Source organism: Macrobrachium nipponense, chromosome 23 (assembly GCF_015104395.2).
Source record: "Macrobrachium nipponense isolate FS-2020 chromosome 23, ASM1510439v2, whole genome shotgun sequence".
NCBI classification, from domain to species: domain Eukaryota; kingdom Metazoa; phylum Arthropoda; class Malacostraca; order Decapoda; family Palaemonidae; genus Macrobrachium; species Macrobrachium nipponense.
The window spans coordinates 56,904,774-56,920,985 of record NC_061090.1 but is presented as its reverse complement, the minus strand read 5'-3'; the positions used below and the strand labels follow the sequence as shown (position 1 = coordinate 56,920,985).

At 39.6% G+C, this 16,212-nt stretch overlaps 2 protein-coding genes across 2 annotated transcripts; one reads left to right on the top strand and one right to left on the bottom strand.

Annotated features, from left to right (window-relative positions):
• The first annotated feature begins 1,560 nt into the window (after positions 1-1,560).
• Positions 1,561-2,310, top strand: LOC135197965 (protein FAM200C-like). Its single transcript, XM_064225269.1, has one exon. It carries the CDS (start codon positions 1,561-1,563, stop codon positions 2,308-2,310), a length of 750 nt encoding a protein of 249 aa, XP_064081339.1.
• Positions 2,311-4,426: 2,116 nt separating this feature from the next.
• Positions 4,427-15,118, bottom strand: LOC135201072 (facilitated trehalose transporter Tret1-2 homolog). The gene is made up of 7 exons (XM_064229962.1): positions 14,502-15,118; positions 10,952-11,007; positions 9,822-9,972; positions 8,234-8,396; positions 6,776-7,549; positions 5,453-5,588; positions 4,427-5,114 (listed from the first exon to the last, which is right to left on the bottom strand). Exons 1-7 carry the CDS (start codon positions 14,572-14,574, stop codon positions 4,932-4,934), a joined length of 1,536 nt encoding a protein of 511 aa, XP_064086032.1. The 5' UTR covers positions 14,575-15,118; the 3' UTR covers positions 4,427-4,931.
• Positions 15,119-16,212: the final 1,094 nt, after the last annotated feature.

Below are 16,212 nucleotides of genomic sequence, written 5' to 3'. Positions count from 1 at the left end.
CCCCCCCCCCCTCGCCCCCGGCCCCCACTCCTTGTCGTCTTCCACACGCCAACAAGTCTTCAGCAAAGGTGAAAGTGATCTAACATGTTCATTTATCCATCTCTTTAATTATTCATATTTATTTCTCATTGTTTTTTGTATGTAAATTTATAGTTATTCTCTATAAAATGTATATTTATTAATAGTTTAAGAGTCTGGAACAGATTAGTGGGATTTACATGATTTCTTATGGGAATTATTGCTGGAGATTATTGCTTCCGTTTTCATATGCTTCGGTTTTTGTCAGACTTTCTTGAACGGATTATGTACGAAAACCAAAGCTGTTCTGTATATATATATATATATATATATATATATATATATATATATATATATATATATATATATGTTAAATTTCTCTCAAAAAGACCAAGATTAGACACCTTCCTGAACAGAATTACATTTTTAAGAAACATCGGCAGTCAGCTTGCATATTGTTTTCAGGTTATGTACCGTTTCCTACGTTGGCACTTGTTTTTACTCTTAGTTATGAATGATTAATTATTAATCTCTTGTCGATGTGTATTTCCCCTGTCTTTAGGGAGATTCACGCATTTTACAGAATCCCTCAGCAGCTGATGAATGGCAAGATGTTTCAGTGCAAGGTTAAACAAGTAGAAAATGAGCCGAAGTTTCTGTAGAGCGTTTGATCAAGGCCACCGAAAATAGATCTATCTTAATTTGGTCTCGGTATAATGCTGTATAAGCCGCGACCCATGAACCTTTAACCATGGCCCATCGGTGGCCTGGCCTATATCGTTGCCAGACGCACGATTATGGCTAACTTTAACCCTAAATAAAGTAAAACCTCCTGAGGTTAGAGGGCTGCAAGTTGGTATGTTTGGTGATTGGAGGGTGGATAATCAACATACCAATTTGCAGCCCTTTAGCCTCAGTAGGTTTAAGATTTGAGGGTGGACAGAAAAAGTGCAGACAGAAAAAAGTGCGGACGGACAGATAAAGTCGGCACGATAATTTCCTTTTCAGAAAACTAAAAAGTAATCAGTATAAGGCGCTGGTTTTCAACCTGTGGGCCATGGCCCACTGGTGGGCCATGGAGGGTTCTGAGGGGGGCCATGCCACGAGCATCTTTAGAATATCTAAAAGTGAAAATTCTGGAAATAATGAAGCACAAAGAGAGAGAGAGAGAGAGAGAGAGAGAGAGAGAGAGAGAGAGAGAGAGAGAGAGAGAGAGGAGACGATGGTTTACTTCATTTATTGATAAGGGTGTGGTAAAGGGTCAGTGTTCTGTGCCAGAAAGTACTCGGTAATGATTCCTTGAGGCCATCAAAACTGAAAAATCATCTTGACTAGACTCATCATGAACACTCTGGTAAAGACGTGAATTTCTTCAAACGTCACGAACGTAGCTTGAAACGAATGACACTGGACTCAAGTGGGGCATTTCAGACGCAAAGTAGGAATGTACTCAAGGCTTCATATGAGCTATCACTTGAAATAGCTAAACAGAAAAAAACTCATACCATTGGCGAAACTCTTACAAAACCTTGTGCTTTAAAGATGGTTAACCTTGTTTTGGGGGGTGATAGTGAGAAAAAAATTCAGCAAATATCACTCTCTGACAACACAGTATCAAGACGCATTGAAGAAATGTCTATTGATATAAAAGAACAAGTGATCAGGGCGATAAAAGATGCTGGCTTATTTGCTCTGCCATTAGATGAATCCACTGATGTTTCATCTTATTCACAACTTCTTGTATTTACTAGATACGTTCATGAGGGAAAATTTAAAGGGGAATTTCTTTTCTGTCAGCCACTTGAAACTACCATCAAAGGTGAAGATATAATGAAAGGGGTAACAAACTATTTCAGTGAGTTAGGACTAGCATGGAAGAATGTGTGTGCAGTGTGTACTGACGGGGCACCTGCCATGTTAGGTTCAAAATCGGGTTTTGTGTCTAGAGTTAAAGAGATTGCTCCTGAGGTTGCAGTGACTCATTGCATGATCCATCGTCAGGCACTTGCATCTAGAACCCTCCCTAGGGAACTCCAAGCCATCTTAGACAACGCTATAAAGATAGTCAATTATGTAAAATCTATGCCTGTGAACACTCGTCTTTTCAAACAGTTGTGCAAAGGTTTCGATTCCGAGCATCAACCTCTGCTTTTCTACACTAAAGTTCGATGGCTATCCAAGGGCAATGTCCTGAACAGAGTTTTTGAGCTTAGAGAAGAGCTAAAGATGTTTTTGGATATGCAAGATAAGGAGCCATTTTTTTCAATGATCCACTTTGGGAACCACGTTTAGCCTATTTAGCTGACGTATTTGACCAGCTTAACAAACTTAATCTAAAGCTTCAGGGTAAGGACACAACAGTAATTCACTTTGTTGACACATTGCGTGCTTTTGTTGCCAAGATGAAGAACTGGTGTTAGGAAAGTTAGCTCTGGTAATTTTGCTATGTTTGAGAAGCTTTGTGAAGTGGCTGAAGGAAGTGAAGAAGAAACAGAATCTTACCTCCGAAATGAAATAATCAGTCACCTTCATAATTTGTGCCAAGAATTTTCCAGGTACTTTCCTGATCTTGAAGAAATAGATCTGTCATTTGTGAGAGACCCTTTTAAAGCAGAACCAGATATTATTCCTGAGTCTGACCAAGATGAATTTCTAGGAATTAAATTTGACTCAAGTATCAAGGATTTTTTTAAAAGAACATTCTATACAGGAATTCTAGTCACAAGAAAGTGTATCATATCCTAGAGTTGGGAAGCTTGGGCTAAAAGATCTTCTACCTTTTGCTTCTACTTACCTGTGTGAATCCCGGTTTTCTGCCTTATTGCAAATAAAAACAAAAACAAGAAATCGGTTGCAGGTGGAGCATATGAGATGTGCATTATCTACAATTGTCCCCCGAATTAAAAAACTTGTAGTTAAAAAGCAAGCACAACCATCACACGATGCAGTATTTTATATGCCAACAATAAAGTACTGTTATTTTTATTTTTATAATTGTTGTACAAGTGTAAATTTAGTTTTTATTACAATACAAATAGACAAATTTTATTTACTATAAATGCACGCCAGTGCTTAACTGCATAAGTAAAAAAGTGGAATTTTAGTTTTTGTTTCAATTTCCAAAATTTATTTAGAATACTGTTAAATGCAGGCCAGTGTTTATTTTTATAAGTGAAAAAGTATTTTTAGTTATTATTACAATCCATAAAATTTAGTTATGCAAATACTGGAAAGTGTTTAATTTCATAATTGAATACATGTCCTTTGAGTTTTGATTACAACATATATGAGTTATTAACAGTGAAGAAGGCCAACATTTTCTTCAAGTAATGAATATGTAAACTAATGAAGTGCTCTAAAGAAATAGTTCTGTAAATGATAATGTAAGACTAATAAAAGTGTTCTGAAAAACTTTAATAAAATTCCATTATTATTTTTTACACAATTTTGAAGGGCATTGGGCCACGAGTACTTAGGAATGCCAAAAATGAGCCGTGGGCACAAAAAGGTTGAAAAACACTGGTATAAGGAATCAAGATATGAAAAAGTGAAAGTGACATGACAGCAAAAAGAGGGGACAAAGTGTAAACTGGCGATTGGACAAAAAAGAAAGAAAGAATAAGTCAGCACTGCTTGGTGGACAGAGTTGCTCTTCCTCAGTGTCTGCACAATATCTGTGATCTGTAGCAACGAAAGTAATGTGAGTGTGTACTAAAATGTACTAAAATTTGGAGTGGACTGGATTATAAAATTGAGACCAAGGGTCGAGCACTGGGACGTATGTTAAATCTTAAAACCTTAAAAAGGTTTTAAGGTTTAACAGCAGGTAAACCTTGCAAGTGCACTGTGAAACAATACTCAAGAGAGAATGGAAAATAAGATGGAAGAAAGAGAATATGAATGGAAGTACAGTAGATCGAATGGGCTGGAGGGATGCTGCAAAGAACCTTAAGTAAGGCCTACAGTACTCCATAGGAGGTGCAATGACTGCACTTATCCCACACCTATAGGGTGAATCAGAATTCACATTACTCCATGCTTTTACATGAAGATTTATAGGTTTTGAAAATACATCGTATCACATTAGTAATGAAATCTTTGTGATAAAAAAATTACACTGAGTATTTGCCTAATTAAGTAACATTCTTTTAGTCAATAGCTCAGTGTATACATGCCTATTTGGTATTATCAGAATCAGTCCAACTATCGAGACCTATTTTCAAAGTTAACTGAGTAGGCTCTCGTGTGCTCTTGTACCCTTGTTCAAAGCCCCCTGCCCGTTTATCCAGCATATATCCCGCTTTTTTTTTTCAATTTCGATATCGAATTAAACATATCATGTTGTTAGTGTCGCAGTCACCTATATTTTCCATAAAGTTCCATTTGATGGTATTGTTAAACATGAATGTAAAGCCGATATTTCCACATTTAATTTATTTCGTCCAGAGAAGCAGAGAATAAAAGAAGTATAAAGAAAAGATTTCCTTCCATTCTATATAGGTGAAAGTAATTAGGTCTCTTGAAGGATAATGATGAAGTAACATAAATGTACATCACTGTATAATCATAAATGCCCTTGTCTTTTCGTAGGAAACAGTACACCTAAGCAAATAACACTGTCACAAGTATGGTTTCCCTGTTTTGACTTTTGTTTGTTTGTTAAATCACTGATTGGCAAAGTTGAATTTTCTAGGGATTCTTTTAAAGTTATTCAAATACACAACAAAATGACATATCCAAACTTCTTTCTTTGCTGAAGACCACTGTAGCCCCTTTTGATGCTGCAGGTTTTCCTTGGGCAGAAGCGAATGGAGAATCTCGCATGACTCTGAGCCTTCAAGCAAAGTTTTGAAGAAAATCTAAGAATGTTTCTGGTAATTTTTTCCGTTTTGCTGCCTTAGACAGAGGTCCCCTCAGCCAACTTTGATCTTACTAGTCTCCTTCAACAAGAAGTAGACGTAGAAGATGCCGCCAAAGGCAACGCTTGAAAATAGCCAGTACATTCCAGCCTGAGATAATGTAGCCAGCATCGGACTGTAGAGCTGCAAGGAGCTGAATCCAAGAAGGCTCCCTATCATCATGCAGATTCCGGTTCCCTGTGAGGAAGGTGCAAAACTGATTACTTGACCACAGCCAAGGCCAACCTAACGGCTGGGTTAGGTTAGGTTAGGTTAGGTTGGGTTAGGTTAGTTCATTATCATACCCTGACAGCCTACCATGCAAGAGTGCATCTGGTTTGATGAAAGTAAGTTGCAAGGGCCTGATAAGGACACCTTTAGACACTATGGTTGTACATTAAAAGACTAAGCACACATTGTAAAATGAATAATCCAAAGTGCAATATGTGCCATAGCCTACCCTCAAACAATGAAATACAATTCAGGACTGAAAAGTCATAGAATGAAAATATGATTAATTATATGAAGATATTTACCTGTGACCTTAAACTGGTAGGGAACATCTCAGAGGGCAGTACCCAAACAATTGACCCGATACCAGTACTCTGCCCGAGACAAGCGCCCATCAGTAGAATCAGGGGTGCCAAGTTCTCTGCAGTTAGGAAGTGCCAGCTGAAAATAAATCAATGAGAGGTTTTTATGTTCACATATCCATATATTTATATATTTTGTGTGTGTATGTATGTATGTATACAGTAATCTCTCGATTATCCGGATTAACAGAACCAATTAAGGCCCTGTCGAAATCCGGAAAAACACAAGCCCAAAAACTCTACAGGTGTTCATTACTAACTCCATACTCTACCTCGCCTTGCCTTGTCAATACAGCATAAGTGTAAACACTAAATATGCTTGACAACAACGACCATCACTCCTGAAACTGAAAACTTGAAACGTAAGGAAATTAGCCAGCATCACAAGAAACATAACTTACAGAATAGCGACTTTCTTACTCCATTACTCTGAAGACTTCATTGTATCTTATACAAGATATGCATGTGCATATAAGCATGTACAATGAAAAAACCTCTTTTGTTGTGAGTGATGTATGAATTATACTGCATACAGCTAGGTTTGTCACAAGCGCCTCAGTGGCGTGATCGGTACGGTGTTGGCGTCCCACCTCGGTGGTCGCGAGTTCGATTCTCGGGCATTCCATTGAGGAGTGAGAAATGTGTATTTCTGGTGATAGAAGTTCACTCTCGACGTGGTTCAGAAGCTGGTTCCATGCAACGTAAAATCAACTTTCTTATTTGTGCAATGCAAACTATATAATGTGCAATTAGTTATTATCATACAGCTCGTATGGTTCCTTAATGGCCAAAATGCTTTAATATAGTAGATTCACATCAACAGTGCATCTGATGTCTAGGCCAGTCCTTTACAACATTTCTGATTGGCCGCTGATAAGCCAATGACAGGGCTGGAAACTCTCGGTCTCTCTCGAGAGTTCACATTGGCAGGTTGTATGTCCCACCTCTCCTGAGGGATACTTTTGAAAGACGTATCCCTCTGGAGAGGTGGAACATACATCCTGCCTATGTGAACTCTCTCGAGAGACTGAGAGTTTCCAGCCCTGTCATTGGCTTATCAACAGTCAATCATGAGCGTCGTAAGGGACTGGCCTAGCCATCAGATGCACAGTTGATGTGAATCTACTACAGGTCATCTCAGTGTCATCGCTCTTTCATCATGGGACTGTGTCCACACAGTATATCTGTCTTCAGAAAGGGCAACAGTACTGAACTTTAAAGCAACCCAGCCTACTATATACTTTCCTATAAACAGCAAATACTTACCTAGAAATTTCAACTTGCGTCGCTGTCGTATTTGCCACGCCGCTGAGAAAATTCAATACAACAATTTCTGGCTCAGCCACGAAAGAATTCTTGCCCGTAAAGTAAATAAATGTCCCCAGAGATGCACAAGAGGCAGCAACGATGGAAAGAGACGCGATCAGGCATCGGCGCCGTCCCAAACGATCTACGACTAGTGTCAAAATGACGTTCCCACCAAGGAGAACCAGGCCGAGGAAGATGGTCGTGTACTTCTCCTCCAAAGGCAGACCTAGGTCTTGTAGTAGGCGAGTAGCGTTCACTCTCAAGACCAGATTCCCACTGAAGACATTGATGAAAAACATGCCGCTCAGGAGGCATGTTGTCAGCAGGTGGCGCCTTTGGAAGAGGGCCCCACATCCTTGGAAGCTGTCGCTGCTGCCCTTTTGGTTCTGCGTTTTGAGGTAATCCAGCTCTTTGTGGACGTCGCTCTCGGGTCCCCTCAGTCTCTGAAGCAACTGGAGGGCCCTTTCCTCGCGGTCGGTGGTGGCCAAGTACGAAGGGCTTTCGTGAAGGGTCATCACAATGAGGCAGTGAGTGAAGAGCAAGCACAAGCACACTAAAGACATGTAGTACCATGGGAGCGTGCTCCCCACTGACACCATGAAGATGCTTCCCAGCTGCATCATCATGAGTGAAAGCATGCAGAAGGCTCCGCGGACCGACGTATCGGAGACTTCGGAGACGTAGGTGTTCACTGTTACATACGCCATACCAATCGACATCCCGTCCAAGAATCTGTGGACAAAATTCAGTTACATTGAGCAATCAATTCCTGTATTATTGCATTGTTACTAAGTAAAATAACCATCCAGGAAAGGCTGCAATAATATAGACCATATTCGTTCATTTTCAAGACTGACTCCACTATACATCTTCCATATGAGGCCGGCCAAAATTTATATAACTCATCATTATTATTATAATTCTCTTCATCAGCGTGTTGTAGCTAGCGTATCGAGTTACTTAAGGACGTACAAAGATTTCCCATTCACTTATGGCCCCCATACACTGAACGATTGTATGTATCGTTCTCAAAAACACTGTGTATGGGCTTGTCTGAAGGCAAAAGTGGGCGGAACTTCCTGTCTGAACGATCTCAGCGGGAATCTGTCACGACCAGGTTGCTGGCTTGCGACTTAAGTCTGTCATACACAGATCGTCCAATGTTTGAGTTTGTCTGCTGATATAACACTATCGCACGGGTCTCTTCTAGAGATGGTGCCATATGTCTTCTCGAGACAAAATCTTTATTTAGACTGAAATCGGTGCGGAGATCGTTCATACTGTCTGAATAGTATGTGTGTGTGTGGGTCGATAACGACAATCGTTCAGTGTATGGGGCCTTTAGACTGGAAAGAAGAGCGTAAGAAGAATAGAGAAGACTATTATTATTATTATTATTGATGACCACATTCTCACCTTCCTGCAATGATCACATAGGCATTGCCAGCCAGTACAATGACTGCTGATCCGACCATAGCTGGCAAGGCAGTCAGAATTAGGGACCTTTTTCTGCCGATGAGACGAACAAAGTAACCAGCTGTTATGTACCCGGCCATTCCTCCCATCTCTGCGATGCTTGCTGAGGATGGGAGATGGCTGGGTTAGAAGTTGTTACAAAGTAGAGGTTAGAAGTTATTGCAAAGAAGAGGTTAGAGGCTATTGCAAGGAAGACGTTAGAGGTTATTGCAAAGGTTAGAAGTTATTTAAGAAGTTAGAAGTTGTTTCAAAGGTAAGAGGTCATTTCAAATGTTAGGAGTTATTCAAAATGTTAGAAGTTATTTCAACTGTTAGAAGTTATTTCAAATGTTAGGATTTATTTGAAATGTTAGAAGCCATTTCATCTGTTAGAAGTTATTTCAAAGCTAAGAAGTCATTTCAAATGTTGGGATGTATTTCAAATGTTGGAAGTTATTTCAAATGTTAGGATTTATTTCAAAGGTAATAAGTTATCTCAAATGTTAGGATTTATTTCAAAGGTAAGAAGTTATTTCAATGTTAGAAGTTATTTCAAAAGTAAGAAGTTATGTCCAAGGTAAGAAGTTATGTCCAAGGTAAGAAGTTCTTTCCATGTTAGAAGTTATTTCAAAGGTAAGAAGTTATTTCAAATGTTAGGATTTATTTCAAAGATAATAAGTGATTTCAATGTTAGAAGTTATTTCAAAAGTAAGAAGTTATGTCCAAGGTAAGAAGTTCTTTCCATGTTAGAAGTTATTTCAAAGGTAAGAACTTATTGCAAATGTAAGGATTTATTTCAAAGGTAAGAAGTCATTTCCAAGACTAGAAATTATTTCTGAGGTTAGATTCATTTCCAAGAAGAGATCAGAAGTTATTTGAAAGGTCATCAAGACAGTTATGATGGCTTTACATGGAAACAAAGCTTGTCTGGGAGTATTCCACTTGAGCGTTGATAATACTCATAGTTCTGTAGTACAGACATACACTACAGATAGACAGAAATAATTAACGGCCAGATTGATAGATAGAAATATTTGACAGAGATAGATTGACAGAAATATCTGTGTAATAGGTAGATAAATATTTTGAATTACTTCTCACGTTTTGATAGTTTGATACTGAGAATTGTTCCCATCTGATTGTGTAACAGACAATACGTCAATAGACATTTGAAAATATATTCGTTTTATAGATAGACAGATACGTGAGGCACATTAATCCCTGAAGGTAATCAGGCCTTTGTAATCAATAGTCAGAGCTATAGGAGATCCACATCAACGGTCCATCTGATATCTAGGCCAGTCCCTTAAGACGCTCCTGACTTGCTGTTGATAAGCCAATCACAGAAATGGAAACTCACTCTCTCGAGAGACTGAGAGTTCCCAGCCCTGTGGTTGGCTTATATCAACAGCCAATCAGGAGCGTCGTAAGGGACGGGCCTAGACATCAGATGGGCCGTTGATGTGAATCTACTATAGTTCCTAATTATCAACCCATAGTCCAGTCTTGGGGGAAAGAGAGATAGCACGCGATCAAGAAAGCCTCTTACCGACCAAATCCTTCTGCCATGGCACTAACGTGATCTCGTGACCTGAAATGGTGTTATTGCTGTCCGCTGTGTGAGTGGCGAAGACGTTGTTCCACATCTGGATCATACCCGTCGGGATGTACACGAAGCTAGCAGCCAGCACTATCAGGCACTGGAAAAAGCAAGCAGTCAGTAGAAGTCAGAGGAGCTCTCTCTCTCTCTCTCTCTCTCTCTCTCTCTCTCTCTTTGTGTCTTATCAAACACAGAGAGCACCAGTGATGATTATCTCCACACTCAGTGAACTTTATCGAGTCAATAAAAGTCAATATAGTAGGGCGGTAGAGCCGTCAGTGCACCTCATGCTGTGCACTGTAGGCGTTACTTAAGGTTCCTTGCAGCGCGTACATTCGGCCACTAACTGCAACCCCTTTCGTTCCGTTTACTGTATTTCTATTCGTTTTCTCTCTCTTCCATTTTACTTTCCACCCTCACTCCTTTCAAACCTTTTACTGCCAATTTCCTTTTCAGCGCTGAATGCCCTCATGGGTCCCAGTGTTTTGCCTTTGGCCTCCAATTCTATATTAGATTCAAGAGGTTCTCTCGTAGGGCTGTCACGCTCACTAAAAACCAGCAGTAAATAGAATTTGAACTAACAAAGATTCTTAACCGGGGAATTAGAAACTTCGGTTGGATTGCTATGCAGTTCGAATATTCGCGGAATTCCTATGCAGCGAGAGCCCATTGCAACGTGTTGCAATTCTTGCCTGTACTTAACTGACAGAGACTTATAAGGAGAAAAGGCTTTGCTTCCTATAGTAGATTCACATCAACCGTGCATTTGATGTCTAGTCCAGTCCCTTACGACGTTCCTGATTGGCCGTTGATAAGCCAATCACAGGGCTGGAAACTCTCAGTCTCTCTTGAGAGTTCACACAGGCAGGATGCGTGTTCCTCCTCTCCTGAGAGATACATCTTTCAAACGTATACCTCAGAAGAGGTGTAACACACATCCTGCCCATGTGAACTCTCAAGAGAGACTAAGAGTTTCCAGCCCTGTGACTGGTTTATCAACAGCCAGTCAGGAGCGTCGTAAGGGACGGGTCTAGACATCAAATGCACGGTCGATGTGAATCTACTATAGTTATTCTTACCTGTCTAAGTAGCTTCGTCGTGGGCAAATTCTTGGAGTCTCCTGGCGAAGTTGAACCTGGTGAGTGAAGAGAAAATTGGAAATTTCATTACTCTCAACAAAACTATTGTTATTGACATTTAACGTCCCTATCAATACGATGGCGTGAGGCATGATAAGTCCTTTGGCGCCGATGCCAATGAAAATGACAGGTCCATTTCAGTAGGAAAAGCTCATCACTTAAAAAAAAAAAAAGAAAAAAAAAACGACGTTTAAATGAACACAGTCATGCAAGTGATTGAGATAACAACAGTTTTTTTTGTGCTTGAAAACACAATGCACGCGAGTTCAGCACTGCATATGTGCAAGCCACGTGAACAGGAGGGGTGAAGCTGGGAGGTGGAGGCTGGAGCCCGGGGGAGGGAGGGAGGGAGGGAGGGAGGGTTTGTCCACTGCGTTCTTGTATTCGTGACAAATGTCAAAAGCGGCAAGTTTTGCAATTGGTTTTCTGCCCCATTTTGTGCGATTTTATGGGCAAATCAGAATAGAATGAATATAAAGAACAAAATTTGAAATCATTACTAAACAGCAAAAGTATAAATGTTAGAATATAGGTTTAATCCATACTCTTAAGAATTTCTTTCACGTTCAAGTTGGGCACAAAAACATTTCCTGTGCTCAAAAAGATCATATGTGAAACTTTGGAAATAAGACGATTATTGACATTGTGAAATTTGTTAACAAATAGAGATTTACAGGGTGTCATAAAGTCCTAGTACCATTCTGGGCAATAAATACTTGTAATGGTACTAAGACTTTATGGACACCCTGTAGGACTGATAAATATTTTGATTATCTTAAAAAAAGCAAGAGATAAGAAAATTGGCCTTGGAAACTGAGGGTTCATTCTGATAAATAATTTATTCACTTGGACGCCAGCCAAGGTCTTAAACCTTATTGACATTTTCCTGAAGTTGATACTGCATAACTTTCTTTTAGTTTTCTATATAAATGATATTAATTGAAAAAATCATAATCATAATTCACCTTCAAAATCAATAAACAGTTCTTTTAACCTGCGCCAGATATACTCAAGCCACGTTACTTATGAAATATTTCGAAACAGATTATAAGCCCTTGACATTTGCACTAAGTAATCAAAACATATTACAACAGAATGTACTGAACAGATCAGAAGACACTCTTTAGACTTGCATCATTTCTAAATAATCATGATTTACATTTTAGTATATTTGATTTATCTCCTTGTCTCTCTCTCTCTCTCTCTCTCTCTCTCTCTCTCTCTCTCTCTCTCAAGTGTGTGTTCAAGAAATCTTAAATGATGAAACATATTCACGACTGAACTTTTATCACGAACACTTAAGTTATATAAAGGTCCAACTCATACTTCACTAGAGCCACGTTTTGTTATTTGACAAAGCAGTAGCCGAAGATGTAGGTTGACAGAGCGTCGCTAAAACTAAATTTTTCATATTAACAAATCAGTATCCGAAGATATAGGTTGACAGAGCCTCACTAAAACTGAATTTTTTTTTATATTGACAAAGCAGTAGACGAAAATACAGGTTGACAGAGCCTCAGTAAAACCACATTATCGTATAGTGACATAGCAGTAACCGAAAGTATAGGCTGACAAAGCCTCAATCCTCAATACTATTACGTTTTTACATAACCGAAAGTATAGCTTGAAAGACGACAGCTTCATCGTACCCAGACCATGGTCGAATTCTGAGCCAGGGGTCATGGTGTTCACCAACTGCTGAGTTAGCACATTCCTTTCCGCATGAGCTTTTTTTTACGTCTTTTCTTTGCAACGCAGTGAAATGCCCTTCTCTCAATCAACCGTTTGAAGGCATAATAGAAACGTCATAAGGGAACCGTAGCTTGCAATAAGCCCATCACGACAGGTCTTACTATAATTCCACTAAACATTTTATTTTATAGATTCACATTTAGAATTAGTTTGTTTGTATGGTGTTTTTACGTTGTATGGAACCAGTGGTTATTCAGCAACGGGACCAACGGCTTTACGTGACTTCCTAACCACGTCGAGAGCGAACTTCTATCACCAGAAATACACATCTCTCACTCCTCAATATTAATGCCCTAGAATCGAACTCGCGACCACCGAGGTGGGACGCCAACACCATACCAACTACCCCACCGAGGCGCTACATTTCGAATTAGTGAGAAATCTAACTCTTATTCACATACACGCGCGCACACAAATACACACACACACACACACACACACACACACACATATATATATAATATATACTATATATAATACATGGAAGTGAGAAATTGTATTATTGTCAATTTGCATATTTGTAGCTTTGTGCGCTACAGAAATCTGAACAGCTTGACCGATCTAGACAAAATTTGGCACTTGGCTATCACATAACCCAGCTTAGATAATACGGTGGGTTCCAGTCCCTTCCCCCTTTCCCCTTCCCCTGCCCTTTGTGACTTATGTAGCAAATAAACTCTGCGGGTTTATCATACCTCATTTCATGTACTCTGTGCCATAGAACTATATTTTTGAAAATGCTTTACATTTCTGTCACCACAGTAATGTCTGGATAAATGGGACAGTCAGCACCGTAATACCTGGATAAAATGGACAGTCACCATGGTACCTGGATAAATGGGAGAGTAAGCAAAGTAATATGTGGCTAACAGAGACAGTTAGCACAGACATTTTTCGACAAAAGGGACAGTCTCCAATAATCATACCTAGATAAAACGGACAGTCACCACCGTAATACCTGGATTAATGGGACAGTCAGCACAGTCATACCTGGATAAAATGGAGTCACCACAGTACCTGGATAAATGGGACAGTCAACAAAATAATACCTGCATAAAAGGGACAGTTACCAAAATAATACCTGGATAAAAGGGACAGTCACCAAAATAATACCTGGATAAAAAGGATAGCCACCAAAATAATACCTGGATAAAAGGGACAGCTCCCAAAATAATACCTGGATAAAACTGACAGTCACCACAGTAATACCTGGATAAAAGGGACAGCTCCCAAAATAATACCTGGATAAAACGGACAGTCACCACCGTAATACCTGGATAAAAGGGACAGTCACCAAAATAATACCTGGATAAAAGGGGCAGTCCCCAAAATAATACCTGGATAAAAGGGACAGTCACCAAAATAATACCTGGATAAAAGGGACAGTCACCAAAATAATACCTGGATAAAAGGGACAGTCACCAAAATAATACCTGGATAAAAGGGACAGTCACTTCAGTAATGCCTGGATAAATGGGACAGTCAGTACAGTAATAGTATTTCACTAAAAGGGACAGTTAGTACAGGAATCCCTTGAAAAATGGGATGGTTACCACAGTAATATCTGGATAAAAGGGACCGTCACGCACAAGGAGGTGGAGGAAAAGTTTTTGGGGGTCCTTCAGACTTTTCCCTCGCAGCGCTGGGTTGGTCAGCTAGTACATATATTTATATATATATATATATATATATATATATATATATATATATATATATATATATTAAACTTGCAACTAACCTGCATTGTTGACGTCCAGTCCCGTTTCTGCTTCAGAATCATCTGCATTTGTCATCACACGTTCGCAACCCATACCTGTCCAACTTCTTTTTTGGAGCTGCTTACGCCGAGATACGAAGATATACTACTATATCTATTTCGAACCTCTTATCGCGAGTGGTAAAAAAAGAAGAAGAGCGGGCGGCTTATATAAGCCCACAAAGAGGGACAAGGATTCGATGTGAGTTCCGAAAGAAGAAGAAGAAGAAGACGTTGGATAATAACGTCAAGTCCTCCTTTTGGCTTAATATCCTCAGGCCACATCAACGCTGCTTATTCTCGGAGCGTGGCGACGAGAATGACTTCGGTTGCATTTCTGAGTCGGCAGCAGCACCCACCCGATATCTTTCAACAATCATGTTTTTTTTTTTTTATGTATGCATTTTGGTTTTTATTTTCCATCTTTCTTTATAACTTGCAAGCTGTTTTCATTATTATTCTTATCTATGTTGCTGGGTGAATTGTACTCAACGAATGTCCAAGAATGACTCGCTCTAGAATTTCGTATCTGATAAAAACTCCCTTTCATAAAGCGATTAAGACTGCGATGAGATCACAGAATAAGTTACAATGAATTTGTGGATTATCAGGACGGGTTGTTCCTAATAATCGACAAGTGTTCAAAAATTCAGTTATCAATGATACCGAAAAGAGTGAGGTCTTTCTAGGAAGTGTTGACGTTTGATTGTAAAAAAAAAGGGGAAAAAAAATGTCCCGGGATTCCAAGGCTACAAAGTCTTTGTAATTTATTCTTGATCACACCAGTCTTTTTTTTTTATTTTACTTTTATTTTTATTTTTTTTAAAACTTTATAAAACTTATAAAAGGATAAAAGAATTCCGAATACTTACGAAAAGACATTCCTTATTTCATCCAAACTTTGTCTGAATTAAAATGAAAATACTTTTTCACTTCAACCCCTCCCCCACCCCCACCCCCCACACCCTAACCCCCATTAACATTTCCAAAGTGATAATAAAAAAAAAATAAAAAAGTAAAAAAAATGCGCCATAGTTTCATCGGCGCAGTCGAGCTTTTTGCATATATAATGCTGTACGAAACTCTCAGCCACGGCCCATGAACTCTCAGCCGGCCGTGGTGGCCTGTGTGTTATTGCGGTGCTAGACGCACGATAAAATAAAAACTACTGAGGCTACGGGCTGCAGTTTGGTATGTCTGATGATTTGAAGGTGGATGATCAACGTAGCAATTTGCAGCTCTCTAGCCTCAGTAGTTTTCAAGATCTGAGGAACCGAGATTATTGTTTTTGATTAAGCTGGGCCTTATGCCAGCACGGGCTCTTGCTCATAGAGCAGCCAAGGACAGGGAAAGTGCGGACAGAAAAATGCGGACGGACAGACAAAGCCACCTCGATAGTTTTCTCTTGGGGAAAACTGAAAAAACAGCAGCAAAAACAAACGAGGCGACTATATATGTTCGTTTTCAGGTGGGCGAAAACGTGTTGACGCGCTCAGCGGTTTATTCGATCAATTAATACCTAATCTCAGAGCATAAACACATTGGCCTCTCTCGTGACCTCCGGGCGTGTGAAGGATGGAGTTGGCGGAAGGAGCGAAAGGTAGGTGAAATTACGGTCGGGTAATCGCATTTTTGGGGGTATACCCAGGGAGGTCGACGGTCCTCGACCCAGTCTAGAGACTGTGGGTAGGTC

Bases quoted from the DNA above. Each gene is read 5' to 3' on its own strand.
- LOC135197965 (XM_064225269.1), top strand. From the start codon at position 1,561: ATGGTTAACCTTGTTTTGGGGGGTGATAGTGAGAAAAAAATTCAGCAA.
- LOC135201072 (XM_064229962.1), bottom strand. From the start codon at position 14,574: ATGGGTTGCGAACGTGTGATGACAAATGCAGATGATTCTGAAGCAGAA. The intron at 9,973-10,951 runs GTAAGAATAACT...TGCTTTTTCCAG, and splicing joins CGACGAAGCTACTTAGACAG to TGCCTGATAGTGCTGGCTGC. The intron at 8,397-9,821 runs GTAAGAGGCTTT...TCCCATCCTCAG, and splicing joins ATGGCAGAAGGATTTGGTCG to CAAGCATCGCAGAGATGGGA.